Raw genomic sequence first — 24,623 nt, 5'->3', positions numbered from 1 at the left:
ATGAAAAAGCATAAGGCTGGAAAGTTAGATGTACACACCATGGAGCCTAGATCATATATGATATACATACATTATACACTCCCAAAACACAAAGAAAAAAACCCAGATGCAATTACCCACACACATACAAACCAACTCTGAAATATCCATTCATTTGCAAACATTTTTTTCAGTCCCTACTACATACCAAGTTTTGGAGACCGAGAATTAATTTATGGCACCATTTCTGCCCTATTGCTCCAAGAACCTAACAGGTAAGACTACACACGCCTTGAACAAAGTGCAATCACTGTTTTGTGTGGCTAAATATGTACTTTTTTTTTACACTATCATTCCCCTTTCCTTATATGCTCTTTACAAATTACAACACATAATAATATATATTTTTTAAATAGTATGCTATATACAGCTGTCTCTCTTCTCTGGGGTTTCAGCTACCTACGATCAACCGCAGTCTGGAAGCAGATGATCCTCTTTCCAAGGTGTTGTCAGAAGGTCAGTAGCGGCCTAAGGTAATGCTCTATCACAGCGCCTACATCATTCACCTCGTCTCACCTCACTACGTAGGCGTTTTATCATCACACCTCTTGGGATAAATCACCTGCAGTGAAGGGGCAATTACTGTACAGTTTATGTGACATCCATATTACATAATTCGTATTTTACAGAAGACCCGAAGAGCATATTCGAACATACTAAACACTAGGTCTATTCCTTCACTTGTGCAACAAAGGTCTATTTTTTTTTCTAAAGATGTATTTATTTATGATAGACACAGAGAGGAAGAGAGAGAGAGAGAGAGAGAGAGAGGCAGAGACACAGTCAGAGGGAGAAGCAGGCTCCATGCACCGGGAGCCCAACGCGGGACTCGATCCCGGGTCTCCAGGATCACGCCCCGGGCGGAAGGCAGGCGCCAAACCGCTGAGCCACCCAGGGATCCCCGCAACAGAGGTTTAATGAGCCCCTAGAATGTGCTCATTAGACATTTGGCTAGGTGGAAAAGCTGCTTATATTATAATGACCAAAAAAATATATATATATATGTGTGTATATATATATATATTATAATGACCATGACTTTTATTATCATAATGGCTGTGCTATCCCTGTTCTCAGTGGATTCACTATCAGAGAAAGGAAAGGAAAGGAAAGGAAAGGAGAAAAGGAATTAAGAAATTAAGAAAAAGAAATTTTAAAAAAGAAAGAAATTTCAGGTGTGAGGAATTGCACTATTTAAGGTTTTTGTGAGTTTCCCAAGTACCCCGCAGTGAGCGTCTGTGAACGGAAATACCGCAGAGGCACCCGGCCGAGTCCTACGCCTCGAAAGCACGCGCGCACACGTTTAGCTGCACACACACGCCGCGCCCACGCTCCTCGGGCTCGTCGGGCCGCACACCGCCGAGGGGCGACGCGCTGGGTCCAGGGCCGCGCGGGCGGGGCTCGTCTCCCAAGCTCCCCGCGCGGCGGTCGCTCACCCGGCCGCACCCGACGCCGCCCGCCGGGGTTCCCACGCGGCCCCGACGCCACCCGCACAAGCACGCGAGGGGCGCAGGGCGGACCCCGCACGCCGCCGCCGGACGAGGCCGGGCGGGCGGAGGCTGGCGGGGCCACGACTGTCGTTAACAGCCCGGTCCCCGGGCGGACGCACGGGTGGGCTCAGCGTCCCGACACCCAGGTCGGGTCCACGCCGGACGCCCGCGGCCAACCCGCGCTCCCCACTTCCACGACGAGCGCCCCTCACGCCAGCGTAGCGCTTCGGCAACCCAAAGCGCGTCCAGCCGCGAAGTGCCTGCCGCCCGGCCCGGGCCGCTCCTCCCCCTCCGCAGCCGCCCGCACGGCCTGGCCGCGAGTCCCCAGCCGGCCCGCACCGCGCCGGCCTCCTCCCCGGGAGCCCCGCACCCAGCCCACCGCCACCCTCACCGCCGCCGCCGCCGCCGCCGCCGCCGCAGAGGAGCCGCTCCTACTGCCCCGGAAGTACTCGCCTTCTGTGCGGAGGCGGCCCCGCCTGCCCAAGAGCACTTCCGGGTCAAGCCGCGGCTCCGGCCAGCGCTAGCTGAGCTGCGGGTCTGGTAAGTGAGGCTTCAGTCGGGGTCGTGCCGGGAGGCACTTGGGGGGGGGGGCGCGGAGGCAGGAGTCTGAACCGGTGGGTCGGGGTCCGGCGTGGGGGAGACGAGGATGTCCCCGCCCTTTTGAAGGCGAGGCTTGAGCTGCAGGAGTTCCGCCGTCGTCGCTCTACGGAGCATCAGCTACCAGCCGGGCGCTACCTGGGCATCGGGGGGACAGCACTGGGTTACGAGCCACCCCCGGCCCTGCTCCCAGTTTGTTGGCGGTAACCAAGTCAGCAAGCAAACACTATGGTCTAACACGGCGGTGGAGGGAAAATGATGATTCTGAACACTTTACGGAAAATTAAACAGCATCATGTGATACGGAACGGGGAGGGTGATCCTTAGGAAGCTGTTGAGAGCATTGGAGGCGGAGGAAATAGCAAATGCAAAGAAAGGCCTCGTGGTGGTAACAAACTTAGCAGGGTCAAGGAAAAGATAAAAAAAAAAAAAAAAAAAAGGCCGCTGTTACTTGCCCAAAAAGAGGAAGGAAGATGAGGCCAGAGACTTCAGTGGGCCGAATCTTGTAGTGTCTATGAGCCAGGACGAGGAGTTTGACTTTTATTTGGAAACAACGGGGGAACGATTGAAGGTTTCTCTGCAGAAACTTCATATGCTCTGATTTAAGTATGACTGTTAAGATTAAGGTGAATCTCTTCAGTTGTCTTTGAGCGGTGAGAATGCATGCAACCGGGACTGAGAGCCAGAAAGAGGCACTAGAGACCCCTTCAGTGTACAGATGTGAAAAGTGAAGTTCCAGGGAAGGGAAGGGATTTGATCTTTTAAGAACCCAAGTCTCCCGACCCCATCTGTTGCCTTCAGAATTATCATCTCAATGTCCGTATATAATAATTGTCACTTCCTAAAACAGCTAGGGCCTTTGCTTTTCATGGTGGTTCTCTTAAACTTAAGGGCATCACTGTCACCTGGTAGCTGGTTAAAAATCCCTATTCAGGGGATCCCTGGGTGGCTCAGTGGTTTAGCGCCTGCCTTTGGCCCAGGGCCTGATCCTGGAGTTCCAGGATCGAGTCCCACATCCGGCTCCCTGCATGGAGCCTGCTTCTCCCTCCTCCTGTGTCTCTGCCGCGCTCTCTTTTTCTCTAGGTCTATCATGAATAAATAAATAAATAAATCTTTTTTAAAAAATAAAAATAAAAATCCCTATTCAAAAGAAAAAAAAAGATAACAAATTTGTAAAAGTATAAAATAGGTAGTCTTCTCTGATTTCCTGTGGTAATGGAAATTGCATAGAATTTGGGGTTCAAAAATGGAATCTCGGTAAGTCACTTAATTGTGCCTTGCATTTAAAATAGTGCTAATAGCAGCAGTTTTCAAACGTTTTGGTCTCAGGATCCCTTTACACTTTTTAAGACGTATTGAGAACACCAAAGAGTTTGTGCATGCGACTTATATTTATCAGTGTTTACCGTTCTAGGTATCAAAACAACTTTCAGTTATTTATTTGAGATAATAAATTCATTACGTGTTAACATACATAGCATTTCTATGAAAAAATATTTTCCAAAACAAAAAATCATTGCAAGTCGTTTTAATATTTAATTAATATTATTTAATATTATTAATTTAATATTATAATAATTAATTAATTAGTATTAATTAATAAATATTTAATATTTATTTAATATTTAATATATAATAGAAGATAGCTAGATTCTCGTTATCTCCTGAATTCATTCTCTTATGTTAGCACTCATCATGTAGCTTCTGGAAAATTACACCATATTGTGTGAGAATGAGAATGTAAAGGCAAATAAGATCCTAGTATTATTATGAAAATCATTTTGAAAAAGTCTCAGGGACCCCAGGAGCCCCTGTACCACTACACTTTGAGAATCACTGGATTGCAATATTGTCATGACAATCAAAGGAAATATGGGCTTGATTTGTAAGTCATTAAAACTATGCTCATGAAAAAGCAGATGCTCGGCCTTACACTTAGAGATGCCAAATCAGCAAGTCTGAGTGGGACCAAGAAATATTCATCTTTAACAAGCAGCATGGGTTAATTTGATATAAGTTCTCAAAAATTGCAATTTAAGAAAACCAGGTACAGATCAAATTCACTCTAGACTATTTTCCCCACTAAAATTTTAATTTTTTTTAAATTTTTATTTATTTATGATAGTCACACAGAGAGAGAGAGAGGCAGGCTCCATGCACCGGGAGCCCGACGTGGGACTCGATCCCGGGTCTCCAGGATCGCGCCCTGGGCCAAAGGCAGGCGCCAAACCACTGCACCACCCAGGGATCCCCCCACTAAAATTTTAAAAGCTATGCTTCCATATCTTCAAAAATCTCCATTAACACTTTCCAGAGCCTGAGACTCTGGAAAGCCAGTAAGAAGTTGGTAGCAAGTACCTTTCTAACTGCCAAGTTGATGAGCATCTGAATTCAAAATGTTGAATCCAGTCTTATGCTAAAGAATGAAAAAGTTTTTAGATGCTGATCTGTAAGCTTACGGTCTTTTGGACAAATAGATAACTGATAAAAGAAGGAATCCAGTAAGTCTTACAATTGAGTACTTTTCAATGTGCTAGGTGACTGACCGAATAAAAGAAATTCATCCAAAATGAAGAGGGTAAAAGTTGAGCAGGCTTCTAGAATAAGGTGAAATTTGAGTTGGATACAGTACAGAGGGTGGAATTTCCACAGGAAGATACTAGTGGGGAGGAGCAGGAAGTTTCAAGTAAAAGGGACAACTAGAACCTAACTTTAAAGTAAAAAGTTATTTGGAGAGATTAGAGAGGGAAACGAGTGTAGTTAAGGCTTTGAGCCATGACTGGAGGAAGCTGGGAAGACTATAGGATTTAAGCAAAGAAAGGAATGATAATGATAATTAGCCTCTAGCTGAGGAAAGAGGCCCCTACAAGAGCATAGCTAATTGGTGACAGAGGTGTAACTGAAGACCAGATTTCTAGACCTATTCATTCCTTCAGCAAGCCATTACTCTGCACGCAGGTACCGCTGGGCTTCATCTGGCTATTTCTGTTCTACCACCTGAATATGGATATCTGACCAAAATTTGAAGCTTCTCTCTTGAGCAGTAGAAAATCAATGGATTTTTAAATCACCATGACTTTGTTGGATTTATGTTTAGGACCAGTTCTAAGAGGAGCAGTGTTTGGAGTATAGTTGGAGTTAATGAGACCCATTTAGAAATTAAAAGAATAGTATGGTGCCCAGATAAGGTAAAAGGACTGTGAACTAGGGTGGGAAAACATCTAGGAAGTGGAATAATATTAACAATAGCATGTATTTATAATATACCCACATTAGTTCATCTAATGCTCACAACTACCCTATGAGGTCATTACTGTTAATAATCTTATTCAGTATATATGAAAACTAAGGCCTCGCAAACCCACAGCTTCATCCAGGTATGGGATCAGGCCCTTCAGTCCAAGCTACTAACCAAGAAGCCATGATGATCTTGTAACTTTGATCTTGCAAAACAAAGAATTATATTGTGTGGCCATGATCTAAGATATGTATATATTGGACAAGTAGATGTGAGGGTGAGAATGAGAAGTTCTGTTTTAGTTATACCAAGCTTAATTTTTTAGACTATAGAGAAAAAAAAAGTAGGTAAGATGATCGTAAACCTAGGCCTGTTACATCCTACATCCATATCTTTGTCATTTGCATTCAGTAATTTCAGCAAATGCTAATGGCAAAAGAATATAAGTCACAGGTGTTTTTCAGGGGGCCAGAAAATACATTGAAGTTTGAGCTGAGTGTCCAAACCAGTTATGAGGTGTGTGATAGTTCCAAGTTACTACTGGCAGCATAAGGGCTATTTTAATTAGGAACTTTTCAGAAAATGATCCTCAAAATTATGATTTCTGTTGGAATATTACTAACCTTTTTATGGTTCAGATCTCTATAATAATGGTTGAGTATAAGCAGGAGAGTTTTATGTTTGCTCTTTGCAACGGATGGAAGAGTACTAACAATCTGCTTTTCAGTTGCTTTTTTTCCCCCTTGCCAATTCAGAATGCCACTTTGACCATTTGTGTGCCAGGCGTGGGGGAACTTCATTTTTCAAGTGTAACAGTGCCAGGAGAGAAGAGTAGATAAGCTGTAAATACAATCTAGAACACATCTAATTATGGAGAATAAAGCACTAATATCCCAGTATACTTGAGACCAATACCATCTGGGCATCAGTGTTTTTCCCAACTTTGTGTTATCCCAGAACTATTTCTGCAAACAGCAGTTTCCTCAGCCAACTTAATATTGAGCCACAAGAACGGAAATCAGCCACATTACTTCCTTATTTACTTCTGTTGAGAATTGAAGCAGAATGGAAATATTTCTTCTCTCTGAAGTTGGCAGGAACAGCAACAAAGCAATCTGTCAGGGATGACAGCTTAGGGGCTTTTCTTTGTTTCTTTGTTTCTTTTTTTTGTGATACAGCCAATATTTAGAATGGTTCTGTCAGGTAGAGTCATCTATGTTTCTGATTATTCATGATCCTAGAAAAGCTTATATTTTACTGTACCTAAAAGATGAAAAAGGAGTTGGATTAAATTTGAGTAACACTTTTCTGTTATTCTTTTTAATGCTGAAGAAAGCTAATGAAACATTCTACCAAGTAACTTCACCCACAAACATAGCATAGCCCTTTATAACTGTTTGTAAGAAGGTGGCACTTTGATTTTCCTTTTTGAACTCTTTCCTCTTCTCCTCTAAATGTCAGCTGCAGCATTAAGAAATAGCAGGCAAGGGTACCTGGTTGGCTCAGTTGGTAGAGCATGCAGCTGTTGATCTCAGGGTTGTGAATTCAAGCCACATTTTGAGCATGGAGTCTACTTAAAAATAATAATAACAGGCATGATATTGTCACAATAAGTCCCAAAACTAGTGTGTAAATTCCTGAGGGACAGTATCCTAATACCCTGGGCATCCCTTTAGCACCCAGTACTTCATCTTGAGCGTGGTGGGCCCCTGATTTACCTGAGCTGTTTGAAAATTATTACACCAGCGTGAGTAGAATGGTTATAGTCAGTGTAATTTTTGTTGAAATTAGCAGACTGATTCTGACACAAGGAAATTTAGTATGAAGAGCTGTCCTGATCCCAAAGGTGATTTGTTCCTTCACTCTGTTTTCTGTCACTGCAACCTTCTTGGACCCATACCTTCACCGCTTTCTCTCCCAGCTGCTCAACAGCATCAGCCTCTTATCTGCAAATAGACTGTGTCTTGGTAGCTCAGACTAGAAGTCCTTTGTGTTTGGGATGCCCATGGTATGATTACGAAGTGCTCAGGCTGGGCCTGCCTTTATTGACCAGACATAGAAGGAGAGTATAGGACCTATTGCTCTTCTGGCAACAGAAAGAAATCAACAGATAAAATCAACAGATCAGGCTACATCTGCCACCTTTGACCTAAGAGCAGTTTAAAAGTGTTCATAGTATTTTTCTAGACCTGTCTTGTAGGTTTCTCTAAACTTCTAATAGAGGCAAATGGTTGTTTCTATACAGAATAGGCACCACAAGTCTTGACCACATGGGCAGTTTGTGTTCCACGTTCCAGTGGATAAGGAGGAGAGGAGGTTGATATCCATGATGAGTATTGCCTGGTAGCCACAGCCACAATTTAGTCACTTGCTGAACTGAATCTTTCTTCTCCTACCTAACCATTTGTCCATTTCCTTTTTTTTTTAATATTTTTTATTTATTTATTCATAGAGACACAGAGAGAGAATGAGAGGCAGAGACACAGGCAGAGGGAGAAGCAGGCTCCATGCAGAGAGCCCGACGTGGGACTCGATCCAGGGTCTCCAGGATCACGCCCTGAGCTGCAGGCGGCGCTAAACCGCTGCGCCACCGGGGCTGCCCCATTTGTCCATTTCCTTTCTTGTTTTTACATTTAGTCTTAATTTTTGTGGTTCTTTTTTTATTATTATTTTATTTATTCATTCTGAGAGAGAGGCAGAGACACAGGCAGAGGAAGAAGCAGGCTCCCTGGAGGGAACCTGATGTGGGACTTGATCCCAGGACCCCAGAATCACGACCTGAGCTAAATGCTGATGCTCAACCATTGAGCCACCCAGGTGCCCCAATTTTTGTGGTTCTAATTTTGAATGAAATTGTATATGGATGGTTATTTCTTTAAAAAATAATAATAATCTTGGAGGAAGTAGAATTCTGTCAGGAGGCAGCACTTTAGTGTGTCTCTTTCTCTTCCCCTCTGTTCCCCTCGCTTCTTTTCACCACTTTCTCTCCCTTCTGCATCTGTGTGATCCTGTCTCTCTGCTTCTGTTTCATGTGGCTCAGACCTGACTGCCTCAACACCTTCTCTTTCTCAAATGGCCCTAACCCACCATGTCTCAAATCCAAATTCCAAGATCAAAGCTTCTGATTAGTTTAGTCGTCCAAAGGGTTGACTTCCTCCTGGGCCCTGGAACATAAAGGCAGGTCTCAAAAAAGGGAAAGGTAAGCCAGGCACATCATAACAGAGATTATTTACTGCAAACTCAGAATTCACAAAAACAACGTAACATCATGGTTGGACTCCCAAGTTCAGTTTAAAATGCCTGGTTGATCCACATTATTACTTATTTGCAGTAAGCGAAAGCAAAACGTGAAATTTAAAATTACAGATTGAAATTACATAATAGCGTTTCCCCCTCTCCCCACCAAGATTTTTAAATGGTTGCATAGTATTCTGAGTAAAAGTGTTCCATTTATCTTAAATAATGGTTTTATTATCAGATGTAGATTTTAGCACACTATCTAAAAAGACAATAATAATTACTAGAGGTTACTCAGTGATTACTATTGCCAGAGCCTGTGTTTTATACAGATAATTTCCTCAAACCTCACAACAGTCCTATAGAACAGGCACTATTATTTTCTCCATTTTAAAGATGAGGGTACCCAGACAGGCAGATTAAGTCATTTACAAAAGTTACAAGGCTGATTAGAGTCTGTCAGGATTCAAATCCAGGAAATCTGGCTCTGGAGACTGTACTCTGAATCTCCCTGCTACTCCGCCTTTTTCAGAGGCCTATAGTTCCACTGATCCAGGGTAATCAAAGTCCAGAATGGAACATGAGTGATAGTTCTCTCTTCTTGGAAGTGTTCAGTCTGTACCACCATTGGGCAATGCTGTGGTAGAGGAAATGAGGAAATACAGTCATAGCCTCAGTACGCCAATCCATGGGCCCTCTGCCTCAGAATCATCCAGGGAGCTAATTAAACACCATTAATTCCAAAGTCCAAGTCCAGAGGTTCTTATTCACTAGGGCTAGGGTGGAACCCAGGAATCTGTATTTTTAACAAGCTCTCTGGTGATCTTAGTAGTCAACCTGGGCTTGGTAATCCTTTATCCCTACTATTTCCTTCTAGGACAAGATGGTGAATGAAGACTTTGGGAGTTGGGGTTGACCCAAGTACTGCCTTTAGGCACTATGCCTCTTAAGTTCTCTGGATTGTTAACATTGGCTGTCTCAGTATAGTAAGTGCTAGTAAATGCATGTCAGTTTGCATAATTATGATCCCTATTATGTAACATTCTTCAGTTTACAAAGATATATCACATACTTTTTCAAATTTATTTTTTAAAGATTTTTTATTTACTTTATCAAATTTAAATGAATTTCCATGAGTAAACATTTATTGAATATGTGCTAGTTTTGAAGTATAGCAATAAAAAATACAGTCCCCGTGCTTAAGGGACTCCTAAGTGAGAGGGGATGGACTGCCAATGAGTAGTATAAGGTGAGAGCTACAGGGGTTGGGGGAAAAGCCAGCCTGCATCCAGGTATACTCTGGACCACATGGGAGGGAGAGCCAGGACTTGAGACTCAGGGAAGCTACATGAAGGAATTCCACATGGCAGTAACACTGCCAGGACACTGCTTGCCCCACAGCTCTCTCATATAGAGGCTGTTTATTCTTCTAAAGCTCCTGCATCTCAGCAGAGAGAGAGTCCTTTTTTTTTTCTATTTCCGGTGTCTTCTACTCTAGCTGCCTTGAACCTGGGGGGACATTCCCTTTCTTACAGGTAATCTACCCCACTCTTGAGCCTCCACATTCTTTGACTTCTTCTTTTTTTAAAAAAAAAAAAATTTTTTTAATTTTTATTTATTTATGATCGTCACACAGAGAGAGAGGCAGAGACACAGGCAGAGGGAGAAGCAGGCTCCATGCACTGGGAGCCCGACGTGGGATTCGATCCCGGGTCTCCAGTATCGTGCCCTGGGCCAAAGGCAGGCGCTAAACCACTGCACCACCCAGGGTTCCCTGACTTCTTCTTATTGGAGAGTTATCTCCTTCACTCACTTCAGCCTCCCACTCCAGTTCCGAAAGTCCACCTCCAGATTTGCCATTGGCCCAGACTGCTCCCCTCCAGAATCAGGAGTCAGACCCAGCACGCTCAGGCCACCCCTTCTTATTACCACAACTTGTAGCTTTTCTTCCTGAGCACCTCCTAACCAGTGATCCCTCTGCTTTTTCCTCTGTCCGTTTACTAAAACACTTCTCTTCCATTTTCTTTTTCTTTTTTTTAAAGATTTTATTTGTTTATTCATGAGAGACAGAGAGAGAAAGAGAGAGAGAGAGGCAGAGACACAGGCAGAGGGAGAAGCAGGCTCCGCGCAGGGAGCTCGATGTGGGACTTGATCCCGAGTCTCCAGGATCATGCCGTGGGCTGAAGGTGGCACTAAACCGCTGAGCCACCTAGGTTGCCCTTCTCTTCCATTTTCAATTCTTATTTATCCCTCAGGTATTGTTGTACACCTCGCTTTCAAGGGGGCTTTCTGTGACAAGTTTAGTTCCTCACATTGAGTACTACTGTAGCATCCTGTACTTTACCTTGGGCAGCATTTACTATATTGCATGTGTTTAGTTAGTGTCTGTATTCTCTGCCAGACTGAGCTCCATGAAGGCAGAGGCGGTTCTCTAGTACAAAAGGTTGGCACATAGAGCTCAGTAGATACAAGTGAATAGATGAAAATGTATACCTCTAGTCTAAAATTGTGGTTCTCTGGCACGTGGGTGGCTCAGTCAGTTAAGCATCCAACTCTTGATTTCAGTTCAGGTTATGATCTCAGGGTTGTGAGACTGAGCCCCACCCCAGGCTCCTGGCTGAGCATGGAGCCTGCTTGAGGTTCCCTCACTCCCTCTCCCCCTGCCCCTTCCCTGCTCACACACTCTATAAAATTAAATTAAATTAAAAACTGTGGTTCTGAACTCAGTGTGGAATAGGTAGGAAAGAAGAAGATGATGGCAGGATAAGAAATGAGGTGGTATTAAAATAAGGTAGAGTTGTGGGTGGTTTATTTGTTTTGTTTATTTTTGTTTTCCTGACAAAGAGAGGAAGCCTCTGGCTCAGAGCCCTTAGCAGACAGCAGTTAATAACATTGTTTTCACCATATTTATGTATACGGTTAACGTTTATTTACAAAGGTGATATAGACTTTCCTTTTAAAATAAATGTGTGGGGATCCCTGGGTGGCGCAGCGGTTTGGCGCCTGCCTTTGGCCCAGGGCGCGATCCTGGAGACCCGGGATCGAATCCCACATCGGGCTCCCGGTGCATGGAGCCTGTTTCTCCCTCTGCCTGTGTCTCTGCCTCTCTCTCTCTCTCTCTCTCTGTGTGTGACTATCATAAATAAAAAAAAATTAAAAATAAATAAATAAATAAATAAATAAATAAAATAAAATAAAATAAATGTGTGAAAGTAAAATAATGAGTTGACTTAAAAAAAATCATGCTAATAGAAGAAATGAATGAAATTGGGAAAACATTGACTTGGATACAGCCACAGGAACTTGTCATCAAAGTTCTAGGGAAGACTTAGAACACTTTTTCAGCACAGTCATTTCCTCTCACAATTGGAAGCAGTAGTTTAGAATAAAGGACAAAAGTCTTATCCATCAACTGTATATATTGTACTGAAAAAGAACTTGAGAAATTACACATGTCAAGCCCTGAGCACAGAGCCTGGCTTATGGCAGTCATTTACTACTTAGTGTTCTTTCCATTGTTTCCACTCACCACTCTCCCTCAATAGAGAATCCTGGTCTCTATCTATACATACAGTATAATTTAAAGGAGCAAGTCACTGTATAGTAAATGGGTTGGACCATTTCTGAAATCCCCTCCAATGCCCAAGATCTTTATTTCCTGTAGTGTCATTTTAGCTGGGTTTGGGGAAGAAATAGAAATAAACACATGTATTCAAGCTACTATGTATAACAAAGTTTGAAGTCTTATGTTTTACTCTAAAAAGTCCATTCTTGGGATCCCTGGGTGGCGCAGCAGTTTAGCACCTGCCTTTGGCCCGGGGCGTGATCCTGGAGATCGAATCCCACGTTGGGCTCCCGGTGCATGGAGCCTGTTTCTCCCTCTGCCTATGTCTCTGCCTCTCTCTCTCTCTGTGTGTGTGACTATCATAAATAAAAAAATAAAATAAAATAAAATAAAAATAAAAAATAAAAAGTCCATTCTTATATTTTAAAGATATAGCAAGGTATAGAAAATTATTATTATCATTCAATCATCATTTCACGGGCTAATGAAAATTAAATGACATTTACAGCTTGCTGTGATTCAGACTTTGAGGAGTTTAATGGCTAAATACAATGATCCAGTGCTTTTTATGTTCTGTGATCAAGAAATCTTTACAAAAGTACAAAGGAGAGTCATTTCCAAAACTAATTATTTTGGGCCTTTATAGGAAATAAAGCTAGGCATTTCATCCTATCTTTTATAGAAATAAGTTGAAATTTTTCTTTGAGAGTCATTGAGTTAAAAGAGGAATCAAATTACCAGAAAGGTAATCATAGCTGGGATATTTTGCTCTTTGTTCATGATATTTTATTGTCTGGCACGCTTCTCTATAGTTGTATTTGTATTTCTACCAACTAGACATTGAAGATGTCAGCTCCTCCCTGAGCTAATTTTGCAGACTTTGAGCTAAAATTTGGTATTCTCACAAACTGTTAAATATACTGTATTTTGTCTCTGAATACTGAAGGAAGTGTTAAAGGAAAATTCTTTAGTCTAACATTGTTGCCAAAGAGGGAGGTTCTAAAGCTTCAGAAGTAAATAACTACTTAAATATATGTAGTAGTACAATTTCCTTTCTAGTATTAAAACAAACAGAAAACTACCTTCTACATTATCTCTGCATTATTTAAAACTAATATATTATGTATTTGGATTGCTCAAATTTTGAACTCCATCGTTACTATTATGACGTATCAGTTGATTTACAGTATTGATACAACAACAGATGGTGATGGTGCAGGTTGAAATAAAAGATCATTAAGCTAAATATTTTAGCCTTTTTGGCTCCCTGTTGCATAAGATTTGTCAGAGTAAAATAGAATCATAGCCTTTCAGAACTAGAAGAGTCTTTAGAGAGGTCTCATCTAGTCTCATTTGATGGATGAGAAAACGGCCAAGGGAGAATGCTACTTGCCAAGGTCTTAACAGCTTGTTAGTAGCACAGTGAGGACCAGAATCTAGGTCTGCCTACCATTTTCTAATTCAGTGCTCTTTCTATGGTCTCGGTGTGAGATTTTTAGGTAGTGTTCTTTCTATTTTGCTCCCTGATGTCAGAGCCAATTATTCTAATCAATTTCACATCTATTCATTTCTAAAACATAAAAGTTTCACCCCATTATGAGTCTTTGTTGGTTAAACTTTAAATCTGGCTTTCTTTTAGGTTGGTATCCACTCACATCTTTTAATCTTGAAGATTTCAAAATACGCCTGAATCTCCCACTTGTTTGGAAAATTCCCAATACCAAGCAATAAATTACCCACCGTGCTCTTGTTATAGAATAGAAGCTTTTGAGTTCTCCAAATCTAAACAAGACTTCCTCCCATTTTTCCATGAAGCCACATTGTTGTCTCTTCACTTTAGTGGTGAGTGTTACTGTGCCAGCAGCTTTTGTTTTGGAAGATGTCGGCTTCAACGAAATGGCCCCACTGGGAACAAATAATAGTTCCTTCAATTCATCATTTCCTCCAAGCTTTGAGCACTCAGCAGGTTCCCACTCAGGGGACGATGTCATCATAGCCAAAGAAGGAACTAGTGTTTCACTCGAGTGTCTTCTCACAGTCGACCACTATGAAGATGTCCGTTGGTACAACTCAAAAGGCCAGCAACTGGATGGCAGAGGCAGAGGTAACTATGCCAGGGTATAATTAATCAAGGTTACTCATTTCCTGTTAGTTTTGTCTCCTTGAAATATTCAACAAAGAATCTTAATGATGAGGTGCTTAGGGGGAAGAGTCAAAACTTTGAAAGGCCTGCAATATTCTAGCTATGAGAAAAAGCAAACCAATTTTAATTACTTAACCAGAAGAAGAAAGAAATAATAGTTATAAATTTAAAAGATGTTCACTTGATGACAGGGAGCTAACGTCTCTCGTGTTGGTGAGCTAGTTTTCTTCTTTTGAAGGTAGACTACCTCAGGGCTGCTACAGACAGCTGTGTCGGCTGTGCACTGCACAACCCCTTTCACCTAAACTGTAATGTGAATGATAGTGTGATGGCCCTTTGTGAATACAGCAGGAAGGATTATGGCTAGACTTAGATAAATTTGTCATAAATTTTAAAATCTTGTATGGAAATGAGTCACTAAGAATTTTAGAGGAAATCCAGGATGTTTTTTAAAAAAGTGTAGCTCTGTGCATAAAACTTTTAAGTCCCTCTGAGAATTAGAATGGCACTGAGAAGGAGCTCTATAGGCTCTTCCACCTCAACGGTTTTCCGTGGTATACCTTAATTTACTTGAAAATGGGAAAGCTTCTCTTGTGCCTTTGCGTCTCAGTCTTAAAAATTATCCAGACATAATATTACAACTACGTCTCTTTTTTGACAGGTTTTTATTTTACTTGTTTTTGCTGTTGTGAACCTGTGAACACATCTTAATCAGAATATTATTTCCTAGCTAATATTCTGCTAGAAATAGCTTTTTGAAGACTGCTTGTGTTAAAGTACCTCAAAAAGAAATCATGAAAAATCAATTGGATAAAGATTAAATTAGAGGATGCTCATAACCTACACTTTCAGAAAAGGCCTTTCTTATCTTTTTCGCTAGAAAGATAATCTAACCTCTTGGAATATAAAGGATATTTGATTATTCATATTAGAATGGAAAACAGAAAAAGAGACCAATGGTATTTTCTTCTAAAATATACACTAAACATTTTAACTTTCTGTAAACTGGGTAACTGCCCGCCCGGGAATTAAAGAGTTTGAATTGTTAGAACAGAATATTTTTAATCAGCTTCTTAAAAGTATACATCTATTGACTCAGGATCTCTAGAGTAATGCCCAGAATGTATATTTTGACGTGATTTGGGGTTTCACATTTGGACACAATGGTCTAGACTCCTACTCCCTTTGGGCACTAGGATCCTCACCAAACACTTCTGAGATTTGAATTTTTCAATCAATGTGATCATTACAGACTGACCACATCAACAAAGCTTAGGTTAGGATGAGACCAACCAAGTGGAATGGCAGTTTCATTTTCCTTTTTGCCTTTACTTTGAAAACCACTAACATCTATCATTGATGCTTTCAGTAGCAGCTCTGGAAAATTCTATTAAATTTTATGAATCTCCAGTGAAAGGAGTTTAAAGAGCATGTCAGTCTAGTATAAGGTTCATAAATCTTGAGCTATTATCAGCAAGTAAGCTAGAGAGTTTACATTGTGGTTGTAGTACAGTGGTTGATGAATGGAGTGATGTACTTCCATCATACTTTGGATTCATAGGATAGCCTTTTCATAGCTCCAAATTCATAGAACAGAAGCATATAACTACAGAATTTAGATAAATTTTGATGACAATAAAAATGGGCACAATCCAGAGTGCTTACTAATTGATGTACCACTAAAATAATTCAGAACCATAGAATCTCAGGGATGAAAGATCTTGAAGATCTCTTAACTGCAATATCTTAAGGTTGGGCACTCAGGTGGTTCTTAAGCAATCCCCCAGCCTTCGCCAAGACACTTCCTCTAGTCATGGGGACTCATGTCTACACCCCCAGTTGGCCCATCCATCCCACTTTGAATGAATGGCTTGTGTAGCTAAAGTACAGGATACACTGAGAATTTACCACAAACAGAATTGTGAGGCAGAGCCAAGTTACAAATGGGTATTGAATCAAGGTAGGTAGGCCATCAGCTTTGCTTTTTATACTCTTAGGTATTTTGTGTACATGATCCCTGAATGAAGATGCCTTCGTGTATAGAAGACAGGCAGCATGTCTTAGGTTTAAAACCGAACCCAAAGATCCTTTTGGCATCTTAAGGGCAACTTTATTCTCTTTGCTAAGCAGTTCATTTACCCTGACTTGTGACATGTATCTTTTGGCTTGTGCTTCAGTTATTCTTGCCAGAAAATCAAGACATTATCAACAAACCTTTTCTAACAAAATAAATTAACATGTGCAAGCCATGCCATATTTACTAGTTAGTAGTTAGACAATGCACTAAACTGGTAGGATTGTATTTTTTTTTTAATTTTTGTCTTGTTATGAAAAGTAAACAAATACAGTTAAATAAAAAGAAGAAAATGTAATCACTCAACTCATTACCCCAGAAATAACCATTATTTTGCATTTCTGAGGCATTTTCTTCTATTATATGAAAATGTATTGGTACATACATATAAACTTTTTTTTTTTAAGATTATTCATTTAGCATTATAGGATATAACTATCTCCCTGAAAGGCTTGCTATGTCTAGCCTCGAAATGTAGCTATGGTAATAATTTGTGTCAGGAAGGAAGATCTTGATTCTCTTTTTAACTTCAGGCTGTTTAAATTTCTACTCTGTACACAAGTAGCAGAACCTAATAGATGAGGTAAAGCACTCTCGTGAAGAGGTGGCATATATAAATATGGCAGTTGGCTTTTTCAGTAATAATATTCTTTATGCTGTAATTTTTTTTATTTCTGTTGGGTCATCAGGTGGAAAATGGTTGATTTCTGATAACTTCCTGAATATCACCAGTGTAGTCTTTGATGACCGAGGGCTCTACACATGCTTTGTCACCTCTCCAATCCATGCCTCCTACTCTGTCACCCTTCGTGTTATCTTCACCTCGGGAGACATGAGTGTCTACTACATGATTGTTTGCCTGATTGCCTTTACAATCACACTCATCTTGAATGTTACACGGTTGTGCATGATGAGCAGCCATCTTCGTAAGACTGAGAAGGCTATCAATGAATTCTTCAGAACTGAAGGGGCTGAGAAACTTCAAAAGGCCTTTGAGATTGCAAAGCGCATCCCCATCATCACTTCAGCCAAGACTCTAGAACTCGCCAAAGTCACACAATTTAAGACGATGGAGTTTGCTCGTTATATTGAAGAACTGGCAAGAAGTGTCCCTCTTCCACCCCTTATTCTAAACTGTCGGGCCTTTGTTGAGGAGATGTTTGAGGCTGTGCGAGTGGACGACCCTGATGACATGGGAGAAAGAATTAAAGAGAGACCTGCCTTGAATGCTCAAGGTGGCATTTATGTCATTAACCCAGAGATGGGCCGGAGTAATTCACCAGAAGGAGATTCAGATGATGGTTCTCTGAATGAACAAGGCCAGGAGATAGCAGTTCAAGTTTCTGTCCACCTCCAGTCAGAAACCAAAAGTATTGATACAGATTCCCAAGACAGCAGTCATTTCAGCCCACCTGATGATCTAGGATCTGCTGAATCAAACTCTTACTCCAAAGATGGGACGTATGAAAGCCGTCAGCTGTGAGCTATCCCAGTACCTGCAAAAATAGCTCTCACAAAAGGAACGTATTTCATGCAGGAAATAACATTTTTACCAAAATATAACTGGGGGTTCCCCCTTGTTAATATTAAGCACATCAGAATGTGACTTATTGCCAAAATCTTTGTAAAAATTCAGTGTTTTTCATATCTGATATTTCTCAGTCATTTTCCTCAAGCTTGATGAAATGACACAAGCTAAGATTTAAAGGAACCCGAGAGATAAGCATAATGGACAAAGTGCCACACTAAGAGTTCCATGCCTCCTCTTCTGGTCATGGTTCTTCAAATGGTTAGGGTTGATGCTTATCCTGAGGCCTCACTTTTCCCGCCAGTTAAGTTGAAGGATTTGCATTAGATGATATCTCAAGTCATTTCTAGCCTTGTAACTTCTTACCTGTCCCTGTTAAAACCACCAGATTTCATCAGCACATCTCCAAATAAACCCTTCCCTAGACTTTTAAGTACCTTTTTATGGAAAGGATCAAGCTGAGACTTTATTTTGTGATTTAAATTCCCACACCAGTGCCATAGTGCATAGACGTGTGGGTGTTTTTCAGATGTTTTGCCATATGGAGTGTGCAATTGTATGTGCTAGATTGAGTCTCTTTAGTGTAGCCAATGTCTGTATTGTTATACAGATATCAGGGAGCTAACTGCTCATTAATAAACTACTTTCCATGAGTAAATTGGTCCTTTTGGGGGATATATCATGTCTTTTTAACTTACTGAAGCATCATTTAGTTCATTGAGCTGGCAGTGATTTCCCAACTGATCTCCAAAAGTGAGCAATTTGTTCTTAAGGAATAATGTCTTCAGTGCTTTTAGAATAAGAAACAATGTCAAATCATCTATCTCTGGTAAATCATGGATTTTTGACATTTCTGTTAATAGAATTTCTCAGGCTTTCCCTTTTTGAAAGTACTGGACTCCGTAGAGGGTTCTGTGTTTGGGATCTCATCCCAGGAGGAAACTCAGAGCTGGGTTCATCTTTAGACTTCTGTCAACACTCTTGCCCTCCATGATGGTTAATATGGTGCTAAAGGCTGCATGCCTCCTTATCTTGTTTGTTTTCTTTATACTTTGTTGTTGAGGTTTTTATTTTTGTGTACTTCAGATAGAGAATTCTGAGCTCAGGCTGCTTTTGTGGTCTTTCTGAGAAGCACTAACCTGAAATAAGATTAGATACTGGTATGTGGTATATGTGAATATATTAAATATGTAGGCATAGATATAGGTACCAGTATATAGATATATATACACACAAAAATGATCTAGATATAAAGAGGGAGAAAAATTATGGATGAGGCCATCTGATTCAACTGTGTATAATGAATACTTGAGACAGTATTTCTTGCCTGGTTGAGGCCTAATATAATAGAATTGTAAATACTCTTCAGAATAATTTCTTCAGCTACAGGAAGCTTGGTGTCATATGATTTTTAAGAACTTGGCAGTGGAGCTCCATTTGGTGCTTCATGTTTCTTCATTTGGTTTCTGATTATTGAACCATTACTTGAACTAGAGGCTTCTGAGGGAAATGTTCAGAGAAGGTTTTATCAGGATTTTAATTTAAGGTTTCAAATGGAGGAAGGCAAGGAAATAGAGAGTGTAACCAGATAAACTCACACCTCCCTTTGTCCAGGCTTATCACAAATAATACATCTCTTCTGGATAGCATGAATGAATCAGTGTGCAGTTGTATCAGATGGCATTATGGATAAAGATGATAATGCTGCCGTTTCTGTCTCAGGCTGTTTCCATGGAAACCTCCAGAGCCAAACAAAAGCTACCACCAATCATTTAGCCAAAGCTTGCCTTGGCTTGTAGACTTGCATGTCTTTAAGAAATACTGTTTTCATACATTTGGCTTTGAGAGCAAGGGCTCTTCACCATTCCCTAGACCCTAGATTATAGAACACTTTTTCCTTCCTAGGCTTTTTTTCTTAAAAAATTAAAAATGCTAAAAGTCTCTTGTCTGAGGTTTGTTCCCTGACTATCCTTCAGATAGTACCTCCAATGGATCTATCCCTCAAGTTCTCACAATGGATGTGAGTGTTTGGAACCTTAAGGTAGATATATTTAACGGTCAAAGTCCTGGGAAATGGGACTTTGGAAAAATATGAGAACTAATGAAAAAAATCTGTAAGTTTACACAATACTGTATCACTATTGGTACTCCAGTGTGTCCTGGTTAAATTAACTTTAGAAACGTAATGGTGACTTTATTTGGTAACTGGGTTACTTTGAATATTCCAAATTATGGTGCCAGTGATAAGGAATTACAGTAGTCAAAATTTAACTGGAGTTGGTGTTACTTTTTTTTTTTTTGGTGTTACTTTCTAAAGCTAGTTTCCGAGAGGAAGAAAACCACACATTAATATGTTCTGTATCTAATCAAATACTCTTCATATGTAATAAATAGTCTCATGTTACGTTTTTGTAAAATCCTTAACCTTTTGAACTTAAACTACAGTCTAAAAGTCTTTTGACAATAACTGTGGTATAATTAATCTTTTGTTTCAGTGGATTTTATAGTTAGTGAAAATGCCTTTACTCAGAAAATGTGTTTAAATAGTCCTGTCATCTCATTTATAAATTTTGTATTGTGACTTAATGAACCTTATTGTCCTTATGAAATGAAATGATGGCTTTGTGAAATGAATTTACCAAAAATGGATATGTAAACATTTTTATAGATTCCTGGACAGCTGAAATGATGCCAGATGGACAGGCATCTTTTGAGCTGATACTCAACCTGAGTTTTAGGTAGTTCAATAAGCGTATCCTCACGTTGCATCTGTTCTGATAGTTAAATTCTTGATTCGGGACCAGCAAGCATTTGTATTTCTCCCAATTACCCTTACGTGAGTACCTTGGGAGTTGCCAATCTGAAACGGTTGTGAAAAGATTTCTGGCTTCTTCGCCTCACTTAGCATGCATTTTGAAGTTAAAGCACGTGGCTTTCTGTGTGGTCCTCCAGCTTCAGTGAACCCCTTGGTGTATTCCTCTCCACATCCTGCATGTTGCTTCACCCCAGATCAGACTCTGTCTCCCATGTCCCAGAGTGGCATGGGAGCATGGCATGCTTGTTTTCCAGAGCACAGCCGGCCATGGGTGCTAGCCTTGTCTCAACACACCAGCACTTATAACACAAGTAAATCATATTTCCTGAGTCACCAATAAGAGAAGACAATCTTTTCTCATCCAGGCCGGGAATTTTGAAAATGCTCAGCTTTATACATAAACTCCTACATCTCAACACATTTCATAAGTGTAAGCATTATTTTAGTGTGGTTCAGATGATGTTTAAATGGTCACCATTTTAATGAATACTTACATTATGATTTTGTCCTTTCTTTTAAAAAAAAAAGTCATGCTTGAATATATTTATTAAATGTTCAATGGACTATTTCATTTGTCTGAAATCCTCTATTGAGTATATATTCATTTTTACGTGTGATGGAATTTGATGTTAATGATTTTAAACAGGAGTAAATTTTAATCCAACTTGAATTCTGTGGTTATGCATTTTAATCTTAAAAATATTTAATAAGCATTTATATGTTTTTGGTGCTCTGGGCCATACTGAGATGGATGTGTTGCCTACGGTGTCCATGAGGATGCAGTTAGCAGACACGTGTGCAACAGTTTTTCACTTCTGACGTAAAACATTCCTGGCAAAGACCTAAAGAGGATTTAACACATATTTTGGAAAACACAATTAGTATATAAAGTCTGATGATATTTGGCACATAGGACATGTGCCTCTGGTACAAGCAAATGCCTGTAGTCCCATGGGAGTGAAGGGTGACGATGGAAAAGCACAGGATCTCAGGAGGAGACAGGCAAAGGAAACGTAACGGCACAGCTCATTACCTCAATACCACAGAGCTTTCATTCTTAGAATGAAAACCTAGTTTCTATCTCCCTATGGCAAAGATCGCTGGACTTGGATCCACCACTAGCCACTTAACAATGTACTTGGCCTCTCTGGACTTCAGAATGGAATTGATATTACCTACCTCACAAAATTTAACATAAGCATTAAATAAACATATAAGCAAACACTGAGCTAGCTGTAACATGCCATAGAGTGTAAGGGGACAATAATTGTGCATTCAGAGTGTCAGCTTTGTTAGAAGCCATAACTGGTGGTGTTGGGAGTCAACTAAAAATTCCTCCAAGTCTCTCAATTACAGTTGCATTTGTCTGCATGCCATAGAAAACCAATTGTGGTGGCTTACCCAAATAAGACGTTTATATTTCTCAAATAAGAAGTCCAGAGGAAGTCAGTCCCAGGCTGGTGCAGGGCTCAAGTCTAGCATTAAGGACTCTGGCTGCTTCTAGATTCCCCTCCACCCTTAGGCGGCTTTCATCTACATGGTCACAAAATGTCCTAGATTGGGTTCCCCCAAGAAGTGAGACAGGGAAAAGGAGGCTGAATCCAGGGTCCATTAATGAGTGGGTTACTACTTTGGGCCACTGCTGTTCAGTCCCACTGAGGACCTCAGGGAGCTCTCTCTGCCCCCAGTATATGTAACTGAAGGCCGAGGAGCTCAGATGTTTATGCACCAACTCCCATCTGTCATTGAGGGCTACTCCCAAGTTCACTAACTGGCACTTGCAACCTGCCACACATAGGGTAGCATGATCATATAATCAGCAAAACCCCTCAGAGTCACAAAAGCTTTTGGAAAAGAAGCCTGTGTTGAATATAGGAATGGTGAGTGCCAGGGGGCGGGAGCGGTTATGGGCAGAGCACTGAGAACACATGCTACACAGGACAACTCCTTCACCTTCCGCATTATGTCTACATTCCAGGCAGGGAAAAGGGTATAAAGTCAAAGGGCAAAGACACATAGCAGCTGAGTCTATCTTTTTTATCTAGAAAAAGATAGCTTTCCTGCAGCCTCACCTGACTTCTGTCACTCAGCCTCAAGAGCTGGATTACATGCCCACTTGCTGTAGCTGTAAGAAACCCTGGGGAGATGAGTATGTGTATTTTTTAACTGGACACATTGCCTTAAAGGATTCTATTATGAAGGAAGGAGGGATAGAATGGAAGTTGTAGATGACTGGTAATGTGCAACAAAATCATCTTCACATGAATTAACAGGAACAAAATGGGTTTCTGTGGTGGATAAAGTTGCAAGCCATGTTCCTTGAAGATACATGCATCAACAAAGCAAAAATCAGAAGCAATAAATCTAGATCTTCAAGCCATCACTTATATTGTCTCCAATACACATGGCTCAAATAGCAGACAAGTTATAGGATTCTGCAGGGGCATAATTGTCTTATCTTAATCTAGTTCTTCATTAACAGATGTTGACTGACCACCTGCTATATGCCAGATGGTTCCAGGGACGAGGGACTTCTCAGTGGTAGTGACTGGCAGGTAGTATCTTTAATCAGCGTTATAGAACCCTCTCCAAAGAAGGCATTGGGTTGAGACCCAACTGATGAGGATCCAGACATTCAAAGGTTAGGGGAAGAGGCATTCCAGGCAAAAGAACAAGCAATGACAAAGCTCCTAGGGGACAAGTTTGGCCTGTTAGAAAAAGAAGAAATAGGCCTTGTGGCTGGTGAAGTGAGAGAGAGAAGCAGGCAGGGGCCAGAAATATGGTTAAAAGATTTCCAAGCTTGTTTTGGCTGGCCCCAGAAATGTATTGTTTAATGAAGAAATGCGAGAAGTACCTAATTTGGAAGATGAGATTTACATATTTAGGGAGGAAAGTTTGATCATTCAATAGCACTATTTTGTCCCAAAGTCATCTGTCAGCTAAAGAAACAATTGTGCTAATTTTCGTTAAGGAATTAAACTCTTTCAGAGTTCCTTAAATTCCAATCATGTTCTTGAGTTTTCATGTTTTTGCTGGAACCTATTGATTAGGAAATATATATGTAAATATACATATGTTGCTCCATCTGCCTGGAAGATCTGCGGCTACTGCCAGCGTGCTTATTCTTCCTGACAGTTGGGAACTCTGCTTTGCCTCCTGCTCAGCTGTGCAAAAAGGAGGACTCAAGTGCCCTAAGTGATGATAAATCAGCCTTTGAGGGGCCTCCTTCCGATAGAAAAGCCACCCCCTGGGAAATAGTTTGTCCCTAAGCAAACGGGAAGTTCATCAGTAGATACTCCCTCTGTGCAGTAGTTTTGCCGTGTGGATTTCATTGCTCTTTCAGAAACTGCCAGCAGACAGGTGAACCATGCCTGAGGCTACTCCACTAGAACCCCCTGGCCCCTTGAGCACCAAAGGCCATGCCTATTCAGTTTCTCAACAAATGTTTGTTACACACAAACTCGGGATGCTACCACAAGCAAAATCAGAGGTGATCTCTGCTCTTTGGAATGTACAGCCTATTCAAATAGTTGCACAGAGGGTATATAATTAAAAACTGCAAAGTGTACTACAAAATGATTCAATGAAAGCCTAGAACAAAGAAACCTCATCTAATCGGAGGTCAGAGAAGAATTTCCTAAAGTGACACTTGAAGCAAGAGGCATTGCTTGAGGACTTATCACGTTCCTATCCTTGAGCAAGAAACTATTGGATTTAATACATGGATCCCGGGATCCCTGGGTGGCTCAGTGGTTTGACGCCTGCCTTCGGCCCAGGGCATGATCCTGAAGTCCTGGGATCGAGTCCCACTTCGGGCTCCCTGCATGGAGCCTGCCTCTCTCTCTGCCTCTCTCTCTCTGTGTCTCTCATGAATAAATAAATAATATCTTTAAAAAA

General features: G+C 40.9%; 2 protein-coding genes across 4 annotated transcripts in view; one reads left to right on the top strand and one right to left on the bottom strand.

Moving 5' to 3' along the window:
* Positions 1-1,996, bottom strand: part of FAM114A2 (family with sequence similarity 114 member A2) — a 33,424-nt gene extending 31,428 nt beyond the window's left edge. The window contains exon 1 of the mRNA XM_072824414.1: positions 1,921-1,996. The gene's annotated coding sequence lies outside the window, so the exon portion shown is untranslated. The remainder of the gene's footprint in view (positions 1-1,920) is intronic.
* On the top strand, positions 1,922-21,396 carry MFAP3 (microfibril associated protein 3). Of its 3 annotated transcripts, none has more exons than XM_072824415.1 (4): positions 1,964-2,069; positions 7,817-8,181; positions 13,806-14,270; positions 17,073-21,396. In XM_072824415.1, the coding sequence occupies exons 3-4, from the start codon at positions 13,976-13,978 to the stop codon at positions 17,864-17,866; spliced, it is 1,089 nt and encodes a 362-aa protein (XP_072680516.1). In that variant the 5' UTR covers positions 1,964-2,069; positions 7,817-8,181; positions 13,806-13,975; the 3' UTR covers positions 17,867-21,396. The 3 variants fall into 3 exon arrangements, with proteins under 3 accessions (XP_072680518.1, XP_072680516.1, XP_072680519.1); XM_072824418.1 differs by lacking the exon at positions 7,817-8,181 and adding an exon at positions 9,479-9,587 and having other exon boundaries at positions 2,029-2,069; XM_072824417.1 differs by lacking the exon at positions 7,817-8,181 and having other exon boundaries at positions 1,922-2,069.
* The last annotated feature ends 3,227 nt before the right edge of the window (positions 21,397-24,623 follow it).

This window comes from Canis lupus, chromosome 4 (assembly GCF_048164855.1).
Source record: "Canis lupus baileyi chromosome 4, mCanLup2.hap1, whole genome shotgun sequence".
NCBI classification, from domain to species: Eukaryota; Metazoa; Chordata; class Mammalia; order Carnivora; family Canidae; genus Canis; species Canis lupus.
This window is presented reverse-complemented; position numbering and strand designations above follow the sequence as displayed.